The following is a 22,510-nucleotide window of genomic DNA, read 5'->3' as shown; positions in this document are numbered from 1 at the left end:
CTTTCCTTTCTCGCTGTAAAGGTGATTCCAGAGTTGATGGAACATAGTCGTTGAGTAAAAACAATGATAATACACCTTCAGTGTACTGTGTGTCTGGACTTAAATTCTGCAGTGAGTTTTCAGTGATATTAACATCCTGTACTTACATGAACAAGAATATATTTATATTAATACTAGAATTTTCTTTTGATCATGCTGCTGGCCAGTGGTGAACTGTAAGTTAAATCATCCCTGTGGTCACCCTACTGTATGTACCTCAAGTTGCTCATGCTGTCATAAGTGTAATAGTAATATACCGTAGCACACGCAGAATAGATGTACCGTGGATTAGTATGAACTTTTATGTAATTTACTGGACTTCCTTTTTCTATTTAAGAGCAGATTTGACTTGTGTACGAGCGTCACGCTCCGGGACAGAAAACATGTTACTTTTATTGTGACACTGGTGCCTCCCCGCTTGCTCAGTCACGCACTGGCAGCTTGGAGCTATTAAATGATGTTTAGTTGCACTGACACATGCTGTGTAATTGCAGATCATCAATTTCTGACAGCGTGAGTAAAAAAAAAGGGGGGGGGGGGAGGAAAACCAGGGGATGCTGATATGCTAATGGCATGATATCAAGGCTGATGTGTGGCTCCCCTCTGCTGAAGCATCTGCTGCTTCATCTAACGCTGGAGATAGCGTACATACACACACACTGGCATGCACGTGCACACGCACCGACATCACAGACAGGCGACTTTAGAGAGCTGAAGGAGCCTCCTGCCACTGAATACAGCGGCCCGGTGCCTCTTTTCTGTTGCAAATCTCATTTTAAAAGGGAGACAGTTGAAAGGCGTCGTTGCCGCTGTCGACAGTGAATTGATTAAGCCTGCTTTGGTTAGCACTTGGGTGGCGCGAGCCCTTGGAAACAAGAGAGGCCATAAAACAGGAGCTGAAGTGAAGTGGCAATAGATAAATGCCCTGAATTTCTAACTTCAACAGTTATAAGACAGTTTGTTTTGACAGCGTTATTAGCCCACTTTGGAGCGGCTTTTAGCGCACACACGCATGCACAGTGCACGCACACTGGATCAGCAGATGATGGCACTCATCCCTGTGATCAAAGCCGCTTGTGTAATACCAAGAGTGGTGGTTTTTCCTCTGTAGCCGTGTAGGTTCAGATGATTGCTCTGTCATCTTAACCACTGCTCCTAATCACACCACTGAGTGTAGCTCACTGGAGGTAATCTACTGTTCTCTGATGGCGACGAGGGGCATGGGGAAAGAGACGCGAATGAGGAGGGAAGGAGAGATATACAGTAGGCGAGATTAAGGCGGCGGAATGGGTAGAAAAGAGAGATGAGAGAGGGTGAGAAAAAAGGAGGAAAAGGGTAGAGACCAGGAAGACAAAGTCAGGCGGCTAATCTACGAGGAATAATCCTCCACATGCTGAGGGGAGAGGAAGAAGAGATAGTGGAGGAGAGAGAGAGAGAGAGAGGGAAAAGAAAAGCAGCGTTTCCGAATGAAGTGAGTGTAGTTTATTAGAGGTTATCTTTGTTTGGCTGTCAAGGGAGGGAGAAGGGGAGGAAAGGAAATGAGAAAAAGGTTGAAGAGGAAGAGCAGAGGATAGATACTACGCAGGCTAGAGTCATATTCCTGTCAAAGCGAAGGAGAAATGAAAAGAGCACTCTTTGGATTTCTGTAGGAGAGAGAAGAATGGAGATAAAGTCAAGGAATGGATTAGGATTTTGAACGTTATTTTTCCAGACATCGCTTTGCTTATGCGACACAGTGAACACTAACAGCGACGCCACACCTGAGCGGGCGTGGGACGAGTCGAGGAATTAATGTGTGATGTGAAGGGAAGCACTGTGTCGGCGCACGCACTCGATAAACTATTTAAAAATATGCAAATACATTGTATCACCGCGGCGCGTCACGGAACTTAACAACAACTTTAATCCCCTTTTTGAGCGCGGGTTGCCGTGCAGCCCGTGCCGTCTGCGGACGGGTTTTGGCACACTCTCTCTTAAGATACAAGCCTCCTGTGTGAGGGAAGAAGCCGGGAGAATAATAAAGGTTTGCGATGACTCACCTTTTTTTTCCGGTGGTTAGAAAACCAAATCTCAGTGTATTTGTCGGGGCATCATCTTGGCAATAATTTGGCTGTTTCTGAACCTATAGATGGTCATGGTTCTTTTAAATAACCTTTACATTGTCTATTGTAGGATTTAAACTTTAAATATGTGAATTAGAGCTCCAAGAGTACTTGATTTTGGGACAGATGCTTATACAGATAGGAGTCAAAAAAATTCTGATATAGATATATCCACCACATGCACATTTTTTCAGATTTTCCTCTAGTTGAAACTGAGGGATGGCGGGGGTGAAGAGAGGAAGCGTTAAATGGAAAACAAAGATTGAAAGAAGGGGAATTAGCTGTGTTGTTAGCAAAGGAGTGGAAGATAAAAGCTTGTATTATTCGATTTTGTTTCCATTTGCTCTGACTCCGCTGACTGAGAGAAAAAAAAAAAGAAGAGGGAGTGACTGCGACGCTGTGAAGATGATGTAGCGCTTTAGGAGCAGAGCCAAAGTTATTAACACACACACGCACAGTTGTTGAATAATGTCTTGGAGCTGGCGATTACCAATAACGCTGTATACACGAGTCATTTCTTTAGTATTCTCCGGTTGGAACACATTTCACACAACACACGACCCTCCTCTAAAAAAAAACGATACGAGCATCGCCGTAGTCCAACCCGTGTCTGTTTGACTTGTCAGGAACAATTCAAACATAGAGTTGACAAGCAGAGGAGAGGAGAGGTGAGGGAGGGAGGTAGAAAAAAAAAAAAAAAAGAGTGAGGGCGATGAGGCAGTGAGGGCAGGAGAGGGTGGGCAGCAGGGGAATTTACATAAAGCTACTTTTAAAATGTACAACATATTGAACGAGATAAGCTGCAAAAAAAGTTTTTATACTGGTGGGAGTGAATTTTTTTTTACCTGGTTACACTATGCTGGAAGTGGCGATGTAAATTATGCTTAGTAGGCAGTTTTGGAAAGCCAGGCGAGAGGCCAGCTTCACACTGGTTGTTTTTCTCGGCCACAACTTGGAGCTACATTGATATTTGTGCTTGGAGTTGTCGTCCCAGGAGCACAAAACACTTTTACTGCATTCTGAAATTTGAAACGGCCACTCTAATAATCAGAAGAATTATTGTGAGAATAGCGTTACACGGACAGATCGGGAAGTGAGAACAATAATGAGGCGGCAGTGTGCAGGAGTCCACGTCGAGGGACTGACCGACATGTTACGCAGTTAAACAAATGAAAAGTTGAACACTGCTTGAATAATCCTAATCAATTATTTAATACATCATGCTTTCCTATGGGCAGTATTATATTTGAGTATTTGACCTACTTACCATAAATATAGGTTATGTTTGTGGACGTGCTCCTGTGTTACAAGGACGTGATCCTCGTCATGCAGGAGTTTAACTTAGACCTCTGCTGATAATCACCCCACGAGTTGGATCCGATGTCAATATTTGATCTTGATTTGATTTGGGTGTATTATTTGTTTTAACTCTACCCTCTGTTGCACAGTTCCTGGTACATTTCCTGCAATGACCTTTCTCTCTTTGGGTTTCAGTGTGGGACAGTGCGAGTTTATGAGGCCTACATCAATATGTTACCAATCATTAAAGGATTACATTGTAAATTAATTATAAAAGGAGATATCTCATTTTGAAGTTAAATTCGTTCGAGATTTCAGTGCACAGGTAAAATGTGGGAATTCGGAGGGAAGAACAAGATGGTGTCACGGCTTTGAATGTCTATCCCAGTCTCACCTTTTTATGGTTTAGCTGAGGCCTGTCGATCTGGGGGGAGAAAGAAAATTCACATTGTGTTCCTTCAAAGTAAAACTGGAAATGGAAAGTAAACTTTAATTCGTCTGAGTATTAGCCCTGCCAAAACACACGCGGTAGTGACGTAGATGGTTGTTTCTGTTCCTCTTTGCTTTGGAGTGGTAGGACGGTGCTTATGAATTGTTTTCTTCTTTTCTTCTTTGTGTGTGCGTGTGTGTGTGTGAGAGTGTGTGTGCGCACCTGCTTCTTGACGACATTTACCTGAGACCCTTGAAAAGACAAGCACACGCAGCCCATGCTTATGTGACTGTAACATCATCCTGTAACGTGATCCGTCTCTGTTCTTGTCTAGATAGCTTGTTAGCAGGTCGTGACTCTGACTCTTTGTAACTCTAGTCTGCTGCAGCCAAGGTGCCAGTCTCTGGGCCGCAGCACTTCACTCTTTTGTCCTGCTACATGCTTGGCTGTCCTTGTGGAGATATATTTTTTTTTTTTTATCACCCTCTGCTAGCTTGTGCTTAGAATTTTTCTCAGCAGATGGAACATCAGCTCTTTTTGGGCAGAGTTTTGGTGGAGGCTAATGAGGATGTTGGTCTATTGCACTCACAGGGCTGCTGGCCAGAATCTTTGAACTCCATCCGAATCAGCTGGCAGAGCACAAACGGTTCATGGTCTCAGTCGGTTTCCTCCGCTGGGGCTCCAGCAGGAGGTGGCTCTGGCATTTACTATCATCATTCAGGGCTTCAGACTGCGACCATTTGGTCACATGTTTTTTGGAGACAGTACAACTGTGTTTTATAGCTAGAAGCAGTGCTGCAAATCTGATCTCCTCATGATTTTGTTGTCTGAAATCATCGTTCTGTACCGTGTGAACCACCAGGAGCAGCGATTCTGCTGGCCACCATAGCAATTAAAAAAATCACAAAAGACAACTTAAGATTCCACCACATTTCCTAATACATATGCAGTTTTAGCAATGCAACTTTACTCATCTGCTGCCTTCTACTCGAAGGAGAGGAAGAGGGAGCCATATGGTGGCTGGACGAGGGTGAGCGGCGAAACATGACCAAACTTTCACGGTTTATAAAAATGTAGCACAGTGGATACAACCATTGCTTACATGTGAAATAACGCCTACTTTTCAATAAGCACTGAACCCGCAGTTATCAGTAACACATTGTATGGAAGAAAATGCAATGCATATCAATTTTAATGGTGCTTCAAAATTGTGCTGGTGCTGCAAACATTTTCAGGAGGAAACACCATTACTTCTAGTAGATACAAAAGTTAGTCTGGAGCCCAGTCATTACTTCTATTTCTTTTGTGTGCAGGCACTGGTCTGATTTCTTTTGTTGTATGTCACCATGGGATGATTACAGTTTGGAGTTAGGAAAAACTCTGCTGGCTGGCTCTGTTTCGACTTCAAGTAGCATTTCACTTCATATCCAGTTCAGTTTTCTTTTCAAGAGGAGCACCCCAGCCTGTGAAAACGCTTGTGGAATATGGTCTGCAGCTCTGTCAAGTAATGAACAAAAATAAAAAAAATTACTCAACTCCTTAAATGCAATTATCGCAGAATTTGCATGGGCTTGGAGACCTCACATGTCCAGTGAGTCAGAGTTTTGATTTTGCCGTACACAGCATAAACTGATATGTGATTGCACACACATGTCTGAACTGCCTCGATAGCACGTGACCTGCCACCCGTGATGCTCTGCTCTGTCATCTCACCGACTTCAACACATGGTACAATGAATCCGCTATCCTACCGCCCAGTTTATCACTCTCTGTGGCTCCCATTGGCTTTTTCCATTTCCCAGCTAAGTACTGATTGGTTAGTCCCAGCTGTCACATGAGGTTGTGACTGTCTTTAATGCGTATGTATTAAGTGGTGTTGACATGTTGTTTTTACAGCGCTGGCTTGCTGACACTAGTCTCTGAGCTCTCTGCTGGTTTCACGCCCCAGGCCATGTCAGGGCTTCAAAACGAACTGGAAAATAAAATCTGCTTCTGCTTTGGAAAGACAAAACTGTCCACTGCGCAGCTTTGCTTCCCATTTCAGCTGTTGCTCAGAATTAATTCATAGTTTCTTTTTCTTGACCAACAGTTACAAAGAGGAAAGAAAGAAACTGCACGCACGAGAGATTTAAAAGGGAAATTTTACTTTTGTTATGGGGCCTATAAAGTTTTTTTTTCTTCAGGCAAGGAATTTATGCAATGAGGCCACTCTCCTGTGATTACTGTCCGGAAAAAAAAAAAAAAAAAAAAGAAGGTCCAGGAAAAAGGGAGGACAAAACATTTTAAAATATAGCCTCCTGGTGTTTTAACTTGAGACTTGAAGTGAAAGATGAGATGATGAGTCTCTCCACCATCTCCTCTCTAAAAACGTGTATGTTAGTGATTATTTTTTAATTTCGGCTTGGTTTTATAGCTGCTTTGCTGCCTGTGAGTTTGTGTCAAACTGTGTTTTGGAGGCCCTTTCTGGAATAAAATGAAACAAGTATAATCCATTGTTTGTAACACTCAAAAGATTCATGCCAGAAATGAATGCAGAAATGATGTTAAGACTGTTTTCTTTCTTGAAGCTCATGCTGAGAATGCCACTAGAAACTTCAACCATATGTTTTACTGTGCAGTCAATTTTTCTACAGTCTCATAAATGATAATGCATATGTTGGACTGGTTACTCACCACTCGAGCTGCATCAGACTATGTTTTTGTCATGTATACAACCCAACAGGACCAAACAGTGATGTGTATGAATGTTTAATATTATGCAACTTGACAGCTGACGCAAAGCTGGAGACCATCCATGAACAAAACAGTCAATTAAGGAAAACGCTGCAATTATTGAACACAGTAAATGCTGCGTCATTCTACGCCGACCATTTGCCATTAGCAGAAGAACCCGTCTGGTTTGTTAGTGGTTTTAGCTTCCAAGGAAGGGAAGTTGTTTACATGAGCTTGAGAGCATTGGCTGTGGATATGTATAGATGTTCTGTCTCACAAACAGTTCAGTCTAAAGGCCCTGTCAGACCAGCAGCAGCAAAAATTTGTAGCTTTGGTGAGCTTTGACACCCAAATTGGTGCTGTCGACCAGTGGCTAACCATGTTGACGTCTGAGGGAAAGGAAACGGAGGGGAAAACAGAAAGCTATTGTAGCTTATTAGCTGTGTTGCACCATACACTTTAATTTAGGCCATGTCCACAAGTACCAAAGCAATCTTTTTTTCCCCCATCTTCCTTGGCACCGTTTCAAGAATATTTGCGTCCAAACGGATCCATTGTAAACGACTCAATGCGCTTTAGTTCATATTCCAGGCCTATAGGTAGCGTTTGAAATTCACCAAAAACGGAGAAGAAGAGACGGCGCATACGCAGAAAGCTTGCGCACTGTATACAAACGGACAATAAAAGAAGAAACCAAACACAACAAGAACATAATCCTTTTTCGCTCAGCGTAGTGGCAGAGCAGCATAATATTTTGCCCTAGTAACCCTAATAGGCTCAATATCTTCTGCAGCATGAACACAAGCATGTAGTCCGCCATTGTTATTGTTGTTGTTATGAGAAGTCGCGGGGTTAAGAGGTGGAAGGTTAGAGGTTGAGGGGTGGGGCGATAGGCAAAAATATGTGGATCCGCTGTCCACACGAGAACGCAAGGGCGGCGTTTTCGAATTTTCCCATCCTGAGCCCAGGTTAAAAAAAAGTGTGACTTACTGTCAGGATCCATGTGGACGATCGGCCAAGACGATGCAAAACGTGCGTTTACACACAAAAGCGTTTCTATGTGGATGGCCCCTTATCCTCATGTGTCAAGGTTTATGAAAAAGTCAAAAGTTTCTGGCAAAATGTCTTCATATATTCCACCAGCAGAGAAGATTTGACCTTTTTCCAAGAAAAAGATGACTGAAAACATGGCCAGAATTCTAAGTTAGCTACAAAATATAGTGGGCAACATAAACAGTAACCAGAGGATCCAACAAGTGCGGTTCTTTGCTAACTAGCTTGGCCGTAGCTAGCTACGTTTAGCTTGAGTTTGACCTAGAGTTAGCCTGGACTGAAACCTCGGATCACAGGGGGAGTCACCACGAGCAACTGGGCTCAGCTCAACCATGTTTAAGTGCCAGAGAATGAACACAATTTCCAAGGCTGCAGAATCCGATCCGATCGGCTGGAACGTATACATGCAGGAGTAATGCAACTATCAATCAAATAATCTGGGTGCTTTAATTGGACTATGAGAAATCTGAGACTAAGGTGTATACATGCATCTTAAAGATCCGATCATAGTCAGACTAACCAAGTAATTCGGTTTTCTTGAGTGTCATGTAAACGCACTGAGTGTGAAGACAGGGGATACCGTATGGAGGTGATTTACAGTGGCTGTGATTAGGATATGTACAGGGACAAGAAGACACTGCAGGCCAGAATAATAAATTATCATATTAATATTATTCTTCTCGTGAGGTTATGTTGTTCATTTATCATTAGAGCTTGTGAGACATAACTGCTGGCATATATCTCCCAAACTACAGAGGCTACACTATCAGTCTATTGCCTATTGAGGTACAAAGTGGTATTAAGGGACAGGTTAGGCAGGGGCTAGCTGGTAAGGATGCTAAATTCAACAAATTCAACATCTCTGCAACATAGTACATAGATGTGTTTGACATCATCAGCACTGTTATTTTATTTTATTTTTTTCAAATTCCTTTGATAATGTTTTTTAAAAATGTTTTTCACAAAAACTCTTACCATATCAGACAAATTGCCCCTTAAAGCTGTGCGGAAAGAGAATACTTCCAGAAAGCTAATCTCTACAGTCATTGCAGTGCAGAAAGGTAGTCCCACTCTAACCCCTAACCACAATTGGGTTACTTCGGTGTTCCTTTTGGACCCTATATACTCTTACAACGAAAACTCGGAATATGGAAATACAATAAAAGGCCCATCCATACTCTACATTGAGCTGCAGGTGTCAGATAAGAGAAACACTATGTTGCTTACACTTGGGTTTCCAACCACATGGTGTAAACTATCATAGGAGAAACACTCCAAGACTTGAAAAAACAGAGAACCCGAGAACCAGGACTGACTGATTGTGAGGCTGTTATTGTGTTCTACCTGACAACCTCGCCCCCACTGCTACTGCACACTACTCGAATGTGTGACGAACCTGCGCAACCTCTCTTGTCAAAGTAATTTTACTCTGGTCATCACACACACACTAACACATACACACACTTCCAAGTATGAGACCTAACGAACGATTGTTAGCGTACTTGTGTGGTGAGGTGGAAGAGCTGAAAATAGCCTACTCCTGAGATGTGTCTGTAGAAATCAACCACAGGTGGGTTTCATCAAACCTTTATACATGCTTCTGTAGAAACCATGTATGCCAGAAATATTCACAATATGAGAATGAATGTAACCAGTTACCAGAGTTTTAAAGTGGCTGCATTTTGATTTTGCTTGCTTTAAAAAAAAAAAAAAGTTTTATGTGCGTCTACTTGTGTTTTGACACCGTGTTACATTGAAACAGGAGTATGCAGTATTTTTTTGGGCATCAGTTCTCAAACTCGACCTCTGCACCTCCTCTTGCTCTGTGTTCAGCCTTTAGACAGCCTTCAGAAAATCAAGCCCGTGATGGGAGTATCTGGCTTATCACAAGGCGAGTGGGCGTTCTTATTGGCTGCTCCACATGCAGAAGGCCGTGCACATCTCTTCAGATGGTGAAAGCCTGATTCAATAGAAGAAAATCTTTGCAACTTGCACCCCCCTGACAAAATGTTTGTTTGATGACATAAATCCTGTATGAACTAGTGGCAAAGAGGCATGATGACAAACAGTGGGGCATAACTTTTGAGGAACAGTAGTGTGTGTGTGTGTGTGTGTGTGTGTGTGTGTGTGTGTGTGTGTGTGTGTGTGTGTGTGTGTGTGTGTGTGCGTGCGTGTGTGTGTGTGCGTGCGTGCGCGCGCGCGCGCGTGCGTGCGCGTGCGTGCGTTGCTCTCACACAAAGCTGAGATTGTCCAGTTTTCTTTCATGTGTGATTAGAGGTGGGTGTGAGAGTCCACTGAAATGGCACCCTATCCTGGAAAAAGCAGGCCCTCTACTATTTCTTGACCTCACCGCTGAAGCACAGTCTCATCTAGCTGCCTCTGAAGCCATCTATGGGGCATGAGGTTTCACAGGGCAACACGCTCCTTCTGCTGCCGTTCAAACTTGTGGGTTTAGTGGTATGGGCCTGATGCAGCTAAAAGTTTTGCATTGTGTATGTTAGTTTTGTTATCCTCAGGTGTTTCAGCACTACTATAGACAATGTCCAATCCTACTCAGGGTTTCTCACACAATGCAATTAAAATGTAAAGGGCTCCAAATAGGTTACTGACACGTAGTATTTGTCATGAATGAACCTTATTTGATTCTTAAACAGGGACCTTGCTGATTTTCCACCAGGGCTGGGCTAAATAGATGACAATACCATTATCCTGTTGTGACTATATATCCTGACTATATATCATCATAGATTTAGGATATCGTTATATTGTGATATGGCATAACTGTTATCTTTTCCTGGTTTTAAAGGCTGCGTTAGAGTAAAGTGATGTCATTTTCAGAACTTACCAGACTGTTCTACGTGTTTTAATACTCGTCTTTACCCACTTAGTCATTATATCCACCGTGCTGATGATTATTTATCAGAAATCTCTTTGCGTTTGTGTGTTGTGAATGTAACAATATTGAAAAAGGAGGTAAACATTGTAACACAGTCACAGCAACACCAGTTGCTTGACTGCTAAGATTACCAAATGGTGAAAAATGAAATCACGACTGAGTGTGAGAGAGCGAGAGAAAGAGAGGGAGAGAGAGACTTTCAGGCTGAACTTAAGGACAGAACAGGGAATGTCCTCGTCTTAAATGTCAGTGGTCCCGTCGCATTGGCTTTAATTGGTGAGGAATCTGGTGTTTCTTGTTGGGTTGGTTCCACTCTAACACACACACACACACACACACACAGAGACATACACGGTTGTATTTACCCTGTTTGACAGGAGGGCCTGGGGGGCTTAGGTCTGGCCTCTAGCTGGTGACACTAATCCAAAGAGGCTAAGCCAAATGAGGAGGAACGGTAAACTCACACACTCACCCCCCTCTGTGTGTGTACGTGTGTTTCCCCATTGTGTTTCCCTGCGTTAATATTTAACCGTTCTTCTCAACCGTACAGGTTCACATGCATTCTGGTATTTCCCGTTGTCACAGGCTCATCGCGACGATTGCACCTTGTGAAGGTTTTGGTGATGCTGGACTTTTCAAATGTCCAGTTTTCCAACTTTGTAAAACAGTGACAGCTCTCTGTAGATGTTTGACAAGAAGATTCGCTTAATATTTAACTAGCCGAAGCCCCTGAATCTCTGATTGTGTGGTGTTGATTCATTCTGAGGAGAAGTTTTTGTCCTGTGTTCATCCCTGAGTTAGCGGCCAGTTCTGGTTACCGGAGGTGCTATTTTGCCTTTGCATGCTACTCTTATGTAACTGTGAATACTTTCTTGATTTGCATGTGTAATGTATGCACATCCTAATGTCTTTGCCAAACTCTGTATATATGTGAGCACGCTAGAATAATGTTCCCAACCTTCTGTTCCTGTCAGGCAAGTTAGAAAACAAGCTGCAGATGGAACATTTTCTCCTCATAGATCTCTACTGTTCCCGGTTCACTGGCTCACTCCCCCAAAATTTCCCTTTGTGTTATAATCAGGAATGCAGTGAAGGGTGAACCCACCTTTTGTATTTGCAAGGATGAGAAGTAAGAAAAAGTTTCCATCGTTACACAAATTGATATTGTGCCATACATCTTAATCAAACTGAATTAGTTCATAAGTAGAATCAAATACCATTCAGTCGAGAACACTGCTGATCTGCTGGGGAAACAGACTGTAGATGGCATTTATAGAACGGCACATTTAGTCATTTGGTTTCATGTATAAATATGATAATGTATACAAATATTTTATTCTAAAAAACACAGACAAAAATGGAGTAGTTAAGAGCCAGTTCGGTAATTTTTGAGAATAGTGTTTTACACAAGGACTGAAAGTGGTGGTGTAAGATATGATCTGAGTTTTAGTTAAATAAAGTAAAATAATGTGCGTATAACATCCTGCGTGGCGCTCACTGTGTTGCCTTTTTATCCTATAAAGTTACTCATGGTTCAATCATAAATGTCGTATTTTAAGATGTTGATATGCACATTTTGACAGTTGTTCTGTTTTCAGTGACAATTGTGTGTCTACCTGTGAAGTCCCACATGCAACCTGCTTTGTCAGGTGTTTATTTTGTGTGTACACACTAAATAACATCCCTCTGTTTATGACACATGAAGCACTGCTTTTTTTAAAAGTTACACCAGTTATGGACACACGTCTGAAACACATTCTGAAATGAAACCCAGCAATATATGAGAAGTTGTAGCTGCTATTGGGGAAAAAAGGGGTCTTTGCCAGCCTGTGTGGTGAGTTCCAGTCTGCCTTTAACAAAGAATTCCAAATCACTAATAAGTATATGATTCATTCCATGTCGTTTTCTTTGATTCATTGTTTTATTCTGACCTCAGAGCAGCTCTGCCTCTGAGAAATGTTTGATGAACAAAAAGCGCAATCTGCACTGAATTAGCTGTCACAACATTATCATTAGAAGAGATTCTCTGGAGCCTCTCCGCTGACTGGATGAATGGTGGGCTGACACTGGGGAAATGAATATGAAAGTGAGTGTGTTTCACTGACATATGGTTGTGTGTGCCTGCGTGTCTCCATCCTCTTCTGATTACAGTAAGTCAGCTCGATGATAAGTAATAAGCCATGCTCATGATAATAGTCCATAGGCTAAGTGTCGTACATCAATCCGCTCAGTGTCAGCTCATATCAGCTCTGCTGGGTGCCTTTGTTGGGTGAGCTGTGCCCTGGGTGAAATCTCTTTATAGTTTATCTCTTCTTGACTCTGGTTCTTTATCTTTCTGTCACTGTGTATGTTTCTTTTTTGCTCTTGCAGTACATTTAATTGCATCAGGTTTGGATATTTGAATGTTTGTAATCACCACACCCCAGACTCAAAGTTACCTAGAATCTAAGTGAGCTGAAAAAGATATTTCATGGCATTTCATACTAACACAGCAGAATTACTTTGGAGTCATTTGTGACACTGGCTTATGTTCATTCAAACGGTCAGTCACAAATGCACACACCTTTTTACAGGTTTAATCTATTGATCTTAGCTGCTGGTGGCCCTGGGCAAGTTGTTAGTCTGGTTCTAACTATAGTCAAGCTGGTCCACAACAATCATTACAATAATGTTGCTGCACTGGATTCCTGCCAGGTGTGAGTAAACAGGAACAACAGTAGCCCTGTATCGCTATCCTTCAGGCTGCCGCTACAAGAAAAAGGTGTGAAGTCAACTAGCGTGTTTATACATCAATGTAGTCATTTGTTTCGGAAGTCTGCAAATCTTTGTGATTTATAACCATGGCCAGCGGGCCTCCTGACAAGTATCTCTTTGAATGAAAATCCAGAGGAACCAGTATATGGTACAGTAAAACTTCCACACATGTATTATCTCCTCGTGCACTGCACAGATTCTAGAGTGATGTAAAAAGTATTGCTCGGTGATACTTGAGTAAAAGTTTTCTGTTAAATTATCTGATATAAATGGACTCAAGTATATTATAAATACATTTACATGTAGACTATGGGCCCCTGATCAGGCTCTTAAGCTCAATCAAGATAAACCCAGGCTGTCCTCATTGCAATTCCAGCCACACTTTGCAAAACCTTTGTTGTCATGTTAGATTCCGTACTTTGTTTTGATGCACGCGCCAAGAACATCACCGAAACTGCATTTTTCACCTGAAGAACATTTTCCAACTATGCCCCTTTTCCCCACTCAGTCGCGATGACCCTTGCCCCTGCATTTATCACATCCAGACTCAACTACTACACTGCTCATCTCCATGGTTTACCTACTCAGGGCCTAAAAAAACATCACAGTATCTCTAGAACTCAGCTGCAAGAGTCATATCACACCAACCCTTCAACACCTGCTCCTGCTTCCAGTTCAATACCGCATCATGTACAAGATTCTTCTTCTGGTCTATAAGTCTCTAGATGGTGTGGCACCTCCCTAACTGTCCAGTCTTTTATATCATTACTATTCGGCCAGCTCACTTTGCTCTTTTGATGCCCATCTTCTCTCATTTCCTGCTTCCAGACTTTGCGCTGTAGGTGACAGATGCTTTAGTGTGGCTGCTCTTCTTGTATTATTATCCTCTATTCCATTGTCTCCTTTATCACGTATTGACTGTTTTAATCTGAAATGTAAAGTTTTCTTGGATGGCTTGAAAGGCGCCTATAAATAAAATGTACTTTTATTAATGTCATATCACGATTATGATATAATATCCATAGATTGCCCTAAAAAGTAGTTCATGCTGCGATGTATCTGTTTGGATGTCAGAGGAATCATGTGTCTGAAGCAATAACGCGCACAGGCCCGTGTTGTGATGCGATATAGTTGCTCTGACTTATTTGTTTTTCCTCTGCCCTTCCTGCGACTCTTGTCGACGACAGCACGCAGAATCAGACATGGAAAGCCCGACATACTGTGTGCTCTGTGTGCAGCAGACTCGCCGTGTTGTTGTGTAGTAATGCATTGTAGGGTACAACATCCTCACCTCGGTTTACCCAACTTTTATTTATTAATTTTTTTCCCCCAAACTCTTCATGACTTCAATTAACTGTCAACATTACAATAAATCACATCAGGCTGATGACAACTGGGAACTTTCAAAGGAAATGATTTGCAGTAATGATTGAAAGCTTGCATCGCTGTTTGTTACACTCATGATGATCATTGACTGGAAGTCATGTGTTGTTTTGTGTTTATGGTTCATTACCCTCACTCTGAGGGCAAAATAGATTACAGCCGAAAACGAGAGCAGAAGTCAGCTGGACGGACCGGAGAGCAACGCAGAGCACAGCCGAGGAGAAAAGAATCAGATAATCTATGGAGAGAGCAGAAACACAGAGCCTTGTTTCCTTGAGAGAACTGAGCAGAGCTTGAATCAAATGCACTTTAGCAGGACTAAATAGGACAATAAAGAGCAGAGCAGTCCAACACAGAGCAGCACAGACGAGTGCAGCGCTGGGAGTCACATGAAACTATATATTCCTGCTCCGCCAGCAGCCATGCATCAGCCACGGTTCACAGATCACACACTACCCACAGTCATACAGTGGAAAAGATAATCTAACCCACAGACTAAGCTCTCAGATGACACTTTTTATAGCTTTTCTCTCACCCTCTGTGTCTGTGTGCTGGGCTGGTATTGAAAAAGCAGCCCGCTGATAGAGAACTAATCTTACTAAATAAAAAAAGTTATGCTTGTTGCTGTCATAAAGCAGATAGTGCAGCGTGCAGTCGTGTCAGTAAAAAAACTAGGCATTCAAGCAAAATTAGCTGTTTCAGCAATGAGAAAAGCTGCGACACAATATTGTTGTAATTGTTTGGAATTGAGTATTTTGTCTGAAACACTTTGTTTTACCATGAGTGTGTTCATTTGCAGCATGGTCGGCCTCAGTGGAGCCAAGACATAACCAGTGTTGCTGTGGTAAAGCTGTGTGCAGAATGGCAACAGTGCAATTCTCAGCAGCCACAACTGGCAACCTCATCTTCCAGCACAACATGGTTCCTGCTGTCACGTCACATACATGATTACATGTTGGTTAGTTTCATACTGAGCTCGAACTCATTGAAACTATTTACTATTATTATTGTTATAAATATTTTAGCTGTATTACATCAATGATAAGCTGTTGCAAAATAACTTTTGTCATAGAACCTGCCTCAACTTAACTTGAAAATAACAGTGTCTCAATTTTTATGAATAATTTGGAAGCTGGATTATTCCATTTTTATATTTACAATGGATCAGTATACCTTTAGTTACCTTTGCTAGTTGGTTGCTTGTAGTGGTAGAAATAATCATTATCCTTCGAGTAACCTTGAGCCCACTTTTTCCGCTTTAGAACCTGCAGACTTACTTTCTGTTTCAGTCTCACAGCTCTCACCCTTTTGCCACATACAGCTGTTTTAAAAATTCTGTGACAAAAACCATAAGACAAAAATCTGACATGAATCAGTACTCGGTAGTGCTGACAAGGTTCCAAACTGAAGCAGTTATTGATCACTTGTGGCCTCGACTGGTCGTTTAAGAGGAGCGAGCACTCAGCAGTCAATGGCGATTTAAAACCGAGCAGTAGCTTTTCAGAAATTGTGAATCACCACAAGCACAACATTTCTTTGAGCCTACATAGATAAATGTGCGTGGAAAGTATTAGGCTGATGTGTCCAGTTGTATGCGAGATTAGCTGCAAACGGTTATACACATGGACCCACACACACACAATTCAAACAAATGATCCTTCCGAGCTTACGCCTTGTGGAGAATAGTAACAATATTATAATGGTTGCATTCCATTTAGGTGAGCCAGCTGTTGTGCATGCTGGCTTATTCTTAATGGAACTGAGACATCATTAATGGTATTAGTTAGACCTGAGCTTTTCCTGATGTGACGGGTCAGAATCTCTGCAGCGCAAAAGTTCCACTGCAAAACCGCGCATCATTTTATCTCCTCTGCTTTATGCTGAACATGTGCCAAGTCGATCAGGTCAACTAATAAGGTTCTGATTAGACGACCAAAATGGCGCAGCTCCATGCAGAGATAGGCACTGGCAAGTCAGCACGGGTAACAGCTAGCTGTGCAGCGGAGGTGGGAAGTGAAAAGAAGAGCTTTTATGTACATTTAACCACAGCGGTTTTGTAGAAGTTTGTCGGCTCGTTGGTGCGCAGAGCAGCGGGGAGCACGTGAAGCAGTAATGAGGAGCAGTGCTGGGTGACAGTAACACAGTGACGCCTGGTGATGGTCCTGATGGAGCTAATCATGAAGCTGATAGCAGCGTAGCAACGCGGCTAATGGACAGCGAGACAGAATGGGTGCCTCCGTCAGCTGTGGGCAAGACACACTCGCTGCTGAATCACTCTTCCCTCTTGCCTCAACGCTTTCTCTTCCTCTCTTCTCCTGTCCCGCTCGTCCCCTCGTTCTCACACAGGGTTCTCTGTGTGTGGTGAGTCGCACTGAGACTAGAGGTGAGAGGAGCGAAGCAGCAGTTTGGTTTTTTTCCGTTCACACACACAGGTGCGGTACACGGCAAAGATCTGTTGATATCATTGTTTGCACCTGCCAGATGTTGGGCACGTTCATGTATAATGGGGATAAAACAGCCGTGTTGAGACGGTGGTCGGACGAGTGAAGCATTCTAAACCCTGACTGACAGGCCGGCATCAGCACTACATTGTGTTTTTGTGTTTGAAAGTGGAAGCATTATCGGTCTTTATATTTTCTGAGTCCGTGGAACCAGCCAGGACCACAGTGTTGATACCTGAGGGTAAATGTGGTCGCACTGCGGAGTGCTGGATTTGAGGATCATTAGTAAGTAGCTTATGCCTCTCACAACAGGGGGCAGGGGGCACTAGGTGTTTGCATAGGGTGTCTGTGCGTGTGTGTGTTTGTGTGTGTGTGCATTGTGTAAGTAGGCGTTGTATTCTTTAGTGTCGAGTGCTTAGCTGAATGACAAATTTGTAGTTGGACGATGCCAGTGCTTTTTGAGAAATGTCCATGTTACCGGAACAATCCTTGCCCCTATCCAAAGTTTCCAGCTGTGTATTCCAAACCTCCTATCGGCCCCTGATAACATTTCTTTTTATGTTAGTTAAGTACTCCGACAGATTGTGCAGAGAGCCAGCTTCCTTTTCGGCTTAAGACAGAGAGCTGTCAACACTGAGGCGGGTGTAGCTGTAAGAAACAGGTCACATTTTTTCATGTGTGACAAACGAGTTTATCTGGTGTCTCTCTGTCTGGGAAAAAGGCGTGTCTCTTTCTAGCAAAACATGAATGAGACATCAAGTAGCTCTCACAATGCAATTCAACCTCAGGAGATGATCCGGTCGTTCGGTTCATAAATACCCGTCTGCACGTAATGAAAACAGTGACATGATTATATCGTGTGCGAGTGAGGAATCCAAAACTGCTGGCCCTGGGAACCTGCCAGAGCTTTCGGATTGTAATGGCTCTCTAATCCTTTGAATCTAACTACGTTACAATAACAGTGTCTTTATATTAACATCTAAAATCAACTCTTAACTACGTTCTTTACCTAATCATTCTTACACACAGTTGTGAAAAATGCAGCTGGTAAATCTACGATGGCCCTGGAAGCTATACACACTGCAACATGAAGCTGCTGCAAGGATCTGGGATTTTCTTGTGGTTCTGGCGGCCCCTGTGGACAACTTGTTGAACTTTTTTTTTCGTGCCGTACCGTATCACCAGACACCACAGTAGCTTTTTTGCTCAAGCTGTTATAGACTTCATGATTCACCCTCAGCACTATACATTAAAAAATGTTTTAAGTTTACGATTTATCTGACCTGGATAAGTCAGAATCCGCCCCGGTGACAGGCACCCAGAATTAGTGATGCAATGATCAATGAGTGCGAAACTGGTGTCGGTCGGTTTTAGCCATGACCAGTGACTGGTTTTTGGTTAAAGAATGTTCAAAACATTATGTAAAACTTTTTTTTTAAAAATCGGAAATTCAACTCTGAAACAGTTCCATTCATTAGATAAATCCAAGATCACGAGGAGATCCAGAGCAAGTCACACACACACACACACCCTCGCTTTCCACGGTCTTCTGTCTCTCTCTGCTTTTCCCACATGCACACACACTAACACACACCTACCAATTTTCCACACGCATAGCAGTTTCACAGATTGTGCAATATGGGAGACAGTGGACAGGGTTGTCTTGTCATCATGCTGGAACAGGACTGTAATGTCTAAATCAGCACCTTGACATACACACTGTCACAATGCAACACACAGTGTCATGAAAACCCCACACTTTCCTTGCTTACACACTCTTGTCCTTCTCTCTTTTTCTCACACACGCAGACACAAATGCATTATTGTCCTGTTGAGGTCAACTGTTATCTCAGTGCTGTCGAACAGAGTCAGCCTGTCATAGTGTCTGAATGGTGCTGTCACCCTCTGTCTCAGCAAGGCTAATACAGAGCCGTTTATTACTATTAACAATAAAATTAGCAGCCTTTTTTTCAAGCAAACACATCTACATGCTCACACACACACACACACGCACACACAGACCCACCCACACACACACAGACACACACACATCATGGGAGCCATTTGAAGAATGGGAGAATGGGGACGGCACAGGAGTTGTAATGACAGCGTGTTACTGTAAGTCCATTGACTGTGTTTTCTGCAGATTGTCAGTGTCAGCTGTCATGTCGTGCTGTGAAAGTTAGTGCTAATGCAGATGAGCATTGGGATGCTCTGCGGGGGGGGGGGGGGGGGTTCGTGCTCTCGAGGCATCAGTACATTACATCACCGTCTTTCCCCTTGATTTTCACATGTTGACGCCTGTTTGTCTGTAAATCAGCATGACAGCATGACAGAGGGATGACAGCCTTGAAGGAGAGATGACAGGAGGGATGAGCGCCAGGCAAAGAGGGGATGACAGGAGGGAGGATGGGTGCGGCGAAAAGCAGGAAACAAGGAGGAGATGGAGGGGCGGCCAGAGGCTTCGATGAAAAGTGGATTTAAAACGCTGGGCTGTGCGTGTGTGTGTGTGTGTGTGTAATTGTAAAAAAATTGTAAGTTATCCTTGCCAGTGGTGGTTTTCAAAGACGAGAGTGCAAGGATGGGCTACATGCATATGTAGAGGATAGAAAAATAAACACTGTGGTAAACAGCATGAATGGAACCAAGCAAATAACCTCACTTGTTGTATAAAGGAACTTTTTGGACCTCTGTTGGTGACAAGTAGACATGGCAGCATCATCAGTGAGATTTCATTCTTACTCGTCATTTTAAGTCATCGCTGGTATTGATCAATAATCATCACCTCACTATGTAATTTTTAATGGTCATTTCATTACCTGGAACAGTAAACATAATGAGAATATATATATATATATATATGCCCTTTTAATGGACCGTGGCATAAAAACTAATAAAAATGATCTGTCAGGATAAACATTATCCATGAGCATCATCATTTGATGGGATGTAAAATGTAATTATGTTCTTATAAAACCACCATCTGTGAAGAAACATCCCATTACAGATTATTATTATCAGATGTCTTCATGTTATGAATTTGCCAGTTTCACTGTGTAAACCGTTAACAGAGGTTTTCTAGACAAGTAACTATATTACTGTATCACGGAAATGAACTATATGAAAAATATACAGAGGGCTCCTTGTTGAAATGTTTCATCCTAGAGACTTCTTTGTGTATCTGTGTCTTCATTTCTAAGTGGTAGATTCTCAAAGCTCATAGAAAGTTGCCAAGCAAACGGGCTGCATTATCCTCATTGGATTAGAGCTGGTTAGAGCGCCCACATCTACAAGCCTGATTTGTTTTGTCTGCATGCAGGACAGGAGTGTACACAGCAGCTTACTCTGTACATTTCTAATACAAACCATTCACATGCTCCACAGATGTTGGTAGAGCGTGCGTTATTGTAAAGCGTGTCATTTCAACATTCCTTAAATTCTACACTGTATATAGAAACACAGTGTACAGTAGTTTGGTAATAAATGACATTTCTTTTTCTTTTTCTTTTTCCGCAGAACATCTGAAAAACTGACATCTGATGCTTCCCACCGCCACCATGGAAACGGAGGCCAGTCAAATGCTGGAGGCGGCGCTGGAGCAGATGGATGACATCATCGCAGGTAAGAGCGAGGAGGTAGCAGTGTGTCGTCTTTATGACATGGTAGTTACTCTAAATCTGTGGTCTTCTTTTCAACAAATCGCCAGCGCTGGTTGTTGCATCTTCAAGGAGACGCTGTGGTTAAGTGGAAGTCAGAGGATGTCACATGCTCAGCTCCAACACTTGCTCCTATTTTCTGAACTCATACTGAGCAACCAATATCTGTACATAAATGAGAATAATGATGCAGACAGCACTGTAAAGATCACATGTCATCTGGTCACTAGTCAGTGAGTCAAACTATTCAACAGGCCACTTTGGCCTGGTAGTCAGAAAGCCTTTAGGTGTCACCAGAGAGGCTTGTAGTTTTAACAATATGTTAAAATTCAGTTACTCACTATATACCAATGCTGTGTGTACATAGGTTGATATTATGGTTTGGTTTTGAGAGGGTTTAATCTAACTGGCTTTTCTGTCACCTGACTGGTACGGATGATTCAGTGCACCTGTATGGTGTTGACAATATGGTGACAGTAGGTAGCTGTGGGCCAGCGTCTTGTTATCGGAAGGTCGCTGGTTCGATTCCCCTGGTCTACATGTCAAAGTGTCCTTGGGCAAGATACTGAACCCCAGACTGCTCCTGATGTGCTGGTCGGCACCTTGCATGGCAGCCACCGCCATCAGTGTATGAATGTATGTTTGAATTACTGTAAGTCGCTTTGGACAAGAGCGTCTGCTAAATGCCCTGATTGTAAATGAGGTAAAGACGGTGTTCCTCCTTGGCAGAAATGGTCACTTACTACATCAGAAATTCCCAAAGACTGGGTTCAGGAGATTTTATCTTATTCTGGATTTACGTATATCTGCAGTGCACCTTCGAGCCACACGAGGAGCTTGTTGGTATATGGTATAATAAACGTATCAACTCCTGGGGGCCAGCTATTAAAAAATTAGACAAACCCAAACAAAACTGTGATCACAAATCAGAAATTGGGAGAAATTGAAGTAGGGCTGAAAGTTTTTAATTTACAATCACAAAAAGCAGCAGGCTAAGAAACTACGTAGATTATTCAGTTGTGAGATTATCTCAAGGTTGTTCACACTCTCACCTTTACCTGAGAAAGACAAGTTGTGGTCAGGATGTCCTCGCAGGGTTGAATAACTGGAATCAAGGTGGCAGCGTATGCATGCTCTTGTTGTTCTAGTTGTCAAAGCGTTTCATTGTTCTTTTTCTTTCTTATGTGTGTGTGTGCGCGCGCGTGCGTATGTGTGTGTGTATTACATCTGTGTGTATGTTTGTGTGTGCTTTTGTGTGTGTAACTGGGGTCATGTTTGCTGCAGCCAGTTCAGCCTTGGGCAGTAAGATCTAACCGGCAGGGTAAATGTTTAATGTGGTGCACTGACAGTGTGGGAAAACAAAGACTGAGCATCTCATCAGTGACAGAGGAGAGGAGGGACAGAGACCGGAATTTGAGTCACTGGGAATTCCTTAAAATGAGAACATTTTCTGTGACCACTGATATGTGACGAATGATATTTTTGGCTAGGATGTGCGTGACTCCATATCGGGGATTTTTTCATCTCACTCTCAGAATCGACATAGTTGACAACAAACCGCAGCAGAAGCTCATTAAATCGCTGCTGTTTGCCCCAACCAATGAGCTCATCGAGTGCATTGAGTTTGCTATTACTGCTCTCAGTGACCACAAATAGAAATACATTAAAAATCCCATTAGCGATAACATCAGCCAATCACCAACAAGGAAATTAGAGACACTTATCAACAGAATTTGGAAATGTTG

At 42.6% G+C, this 22,510-nt stretch overlaps 1 protein-coding gene across 2 annotated transcripts in view; it reads left to right on the top strand.

Moving 5' to 3' along the window:
* ppfibp2b (PPFIA binding protein 2b) overlaps window positions 1–22,510 on the top strand; it is an 83,894-nt gene that overhangs the window by 1,136 nt on the left and 60,248 nt on the right. For both annotated transcript variants that reach the window (XM_030425585.1, XM_030425586.1), the window contains exon 2: window positions 20,626–20,730. In XM_030425585.1, the coding sequence (XP_030281445.1) occupies window positions 20,649–20,730 (82 nt within the window). In that variant the 5' untranslated portion in view covers window positions 20,626–20,648. The remainder of the gene's footprint in view (window positions 1–20,625; window positions 20,731–22,510) is intronic.

This window comes from Sparus aurata, chromosome 8, assembly GCF_900880675.1.
Source record: "Sparus aurata chromosome 8, fSpaAur1.1, whole genome shotgun sequence".
In the NCBI taxonomy this organism is placed as follows: Eukaryota; Metazoa; Chordata; class Actinopteri; order Spariformes; family Sparidae; genus Sparus; species Sparus aurata.
Note: the sequence above shows the minus strand (reverse complement) of the source record. Positions and strands in the feature narration are given on the sequence as shown.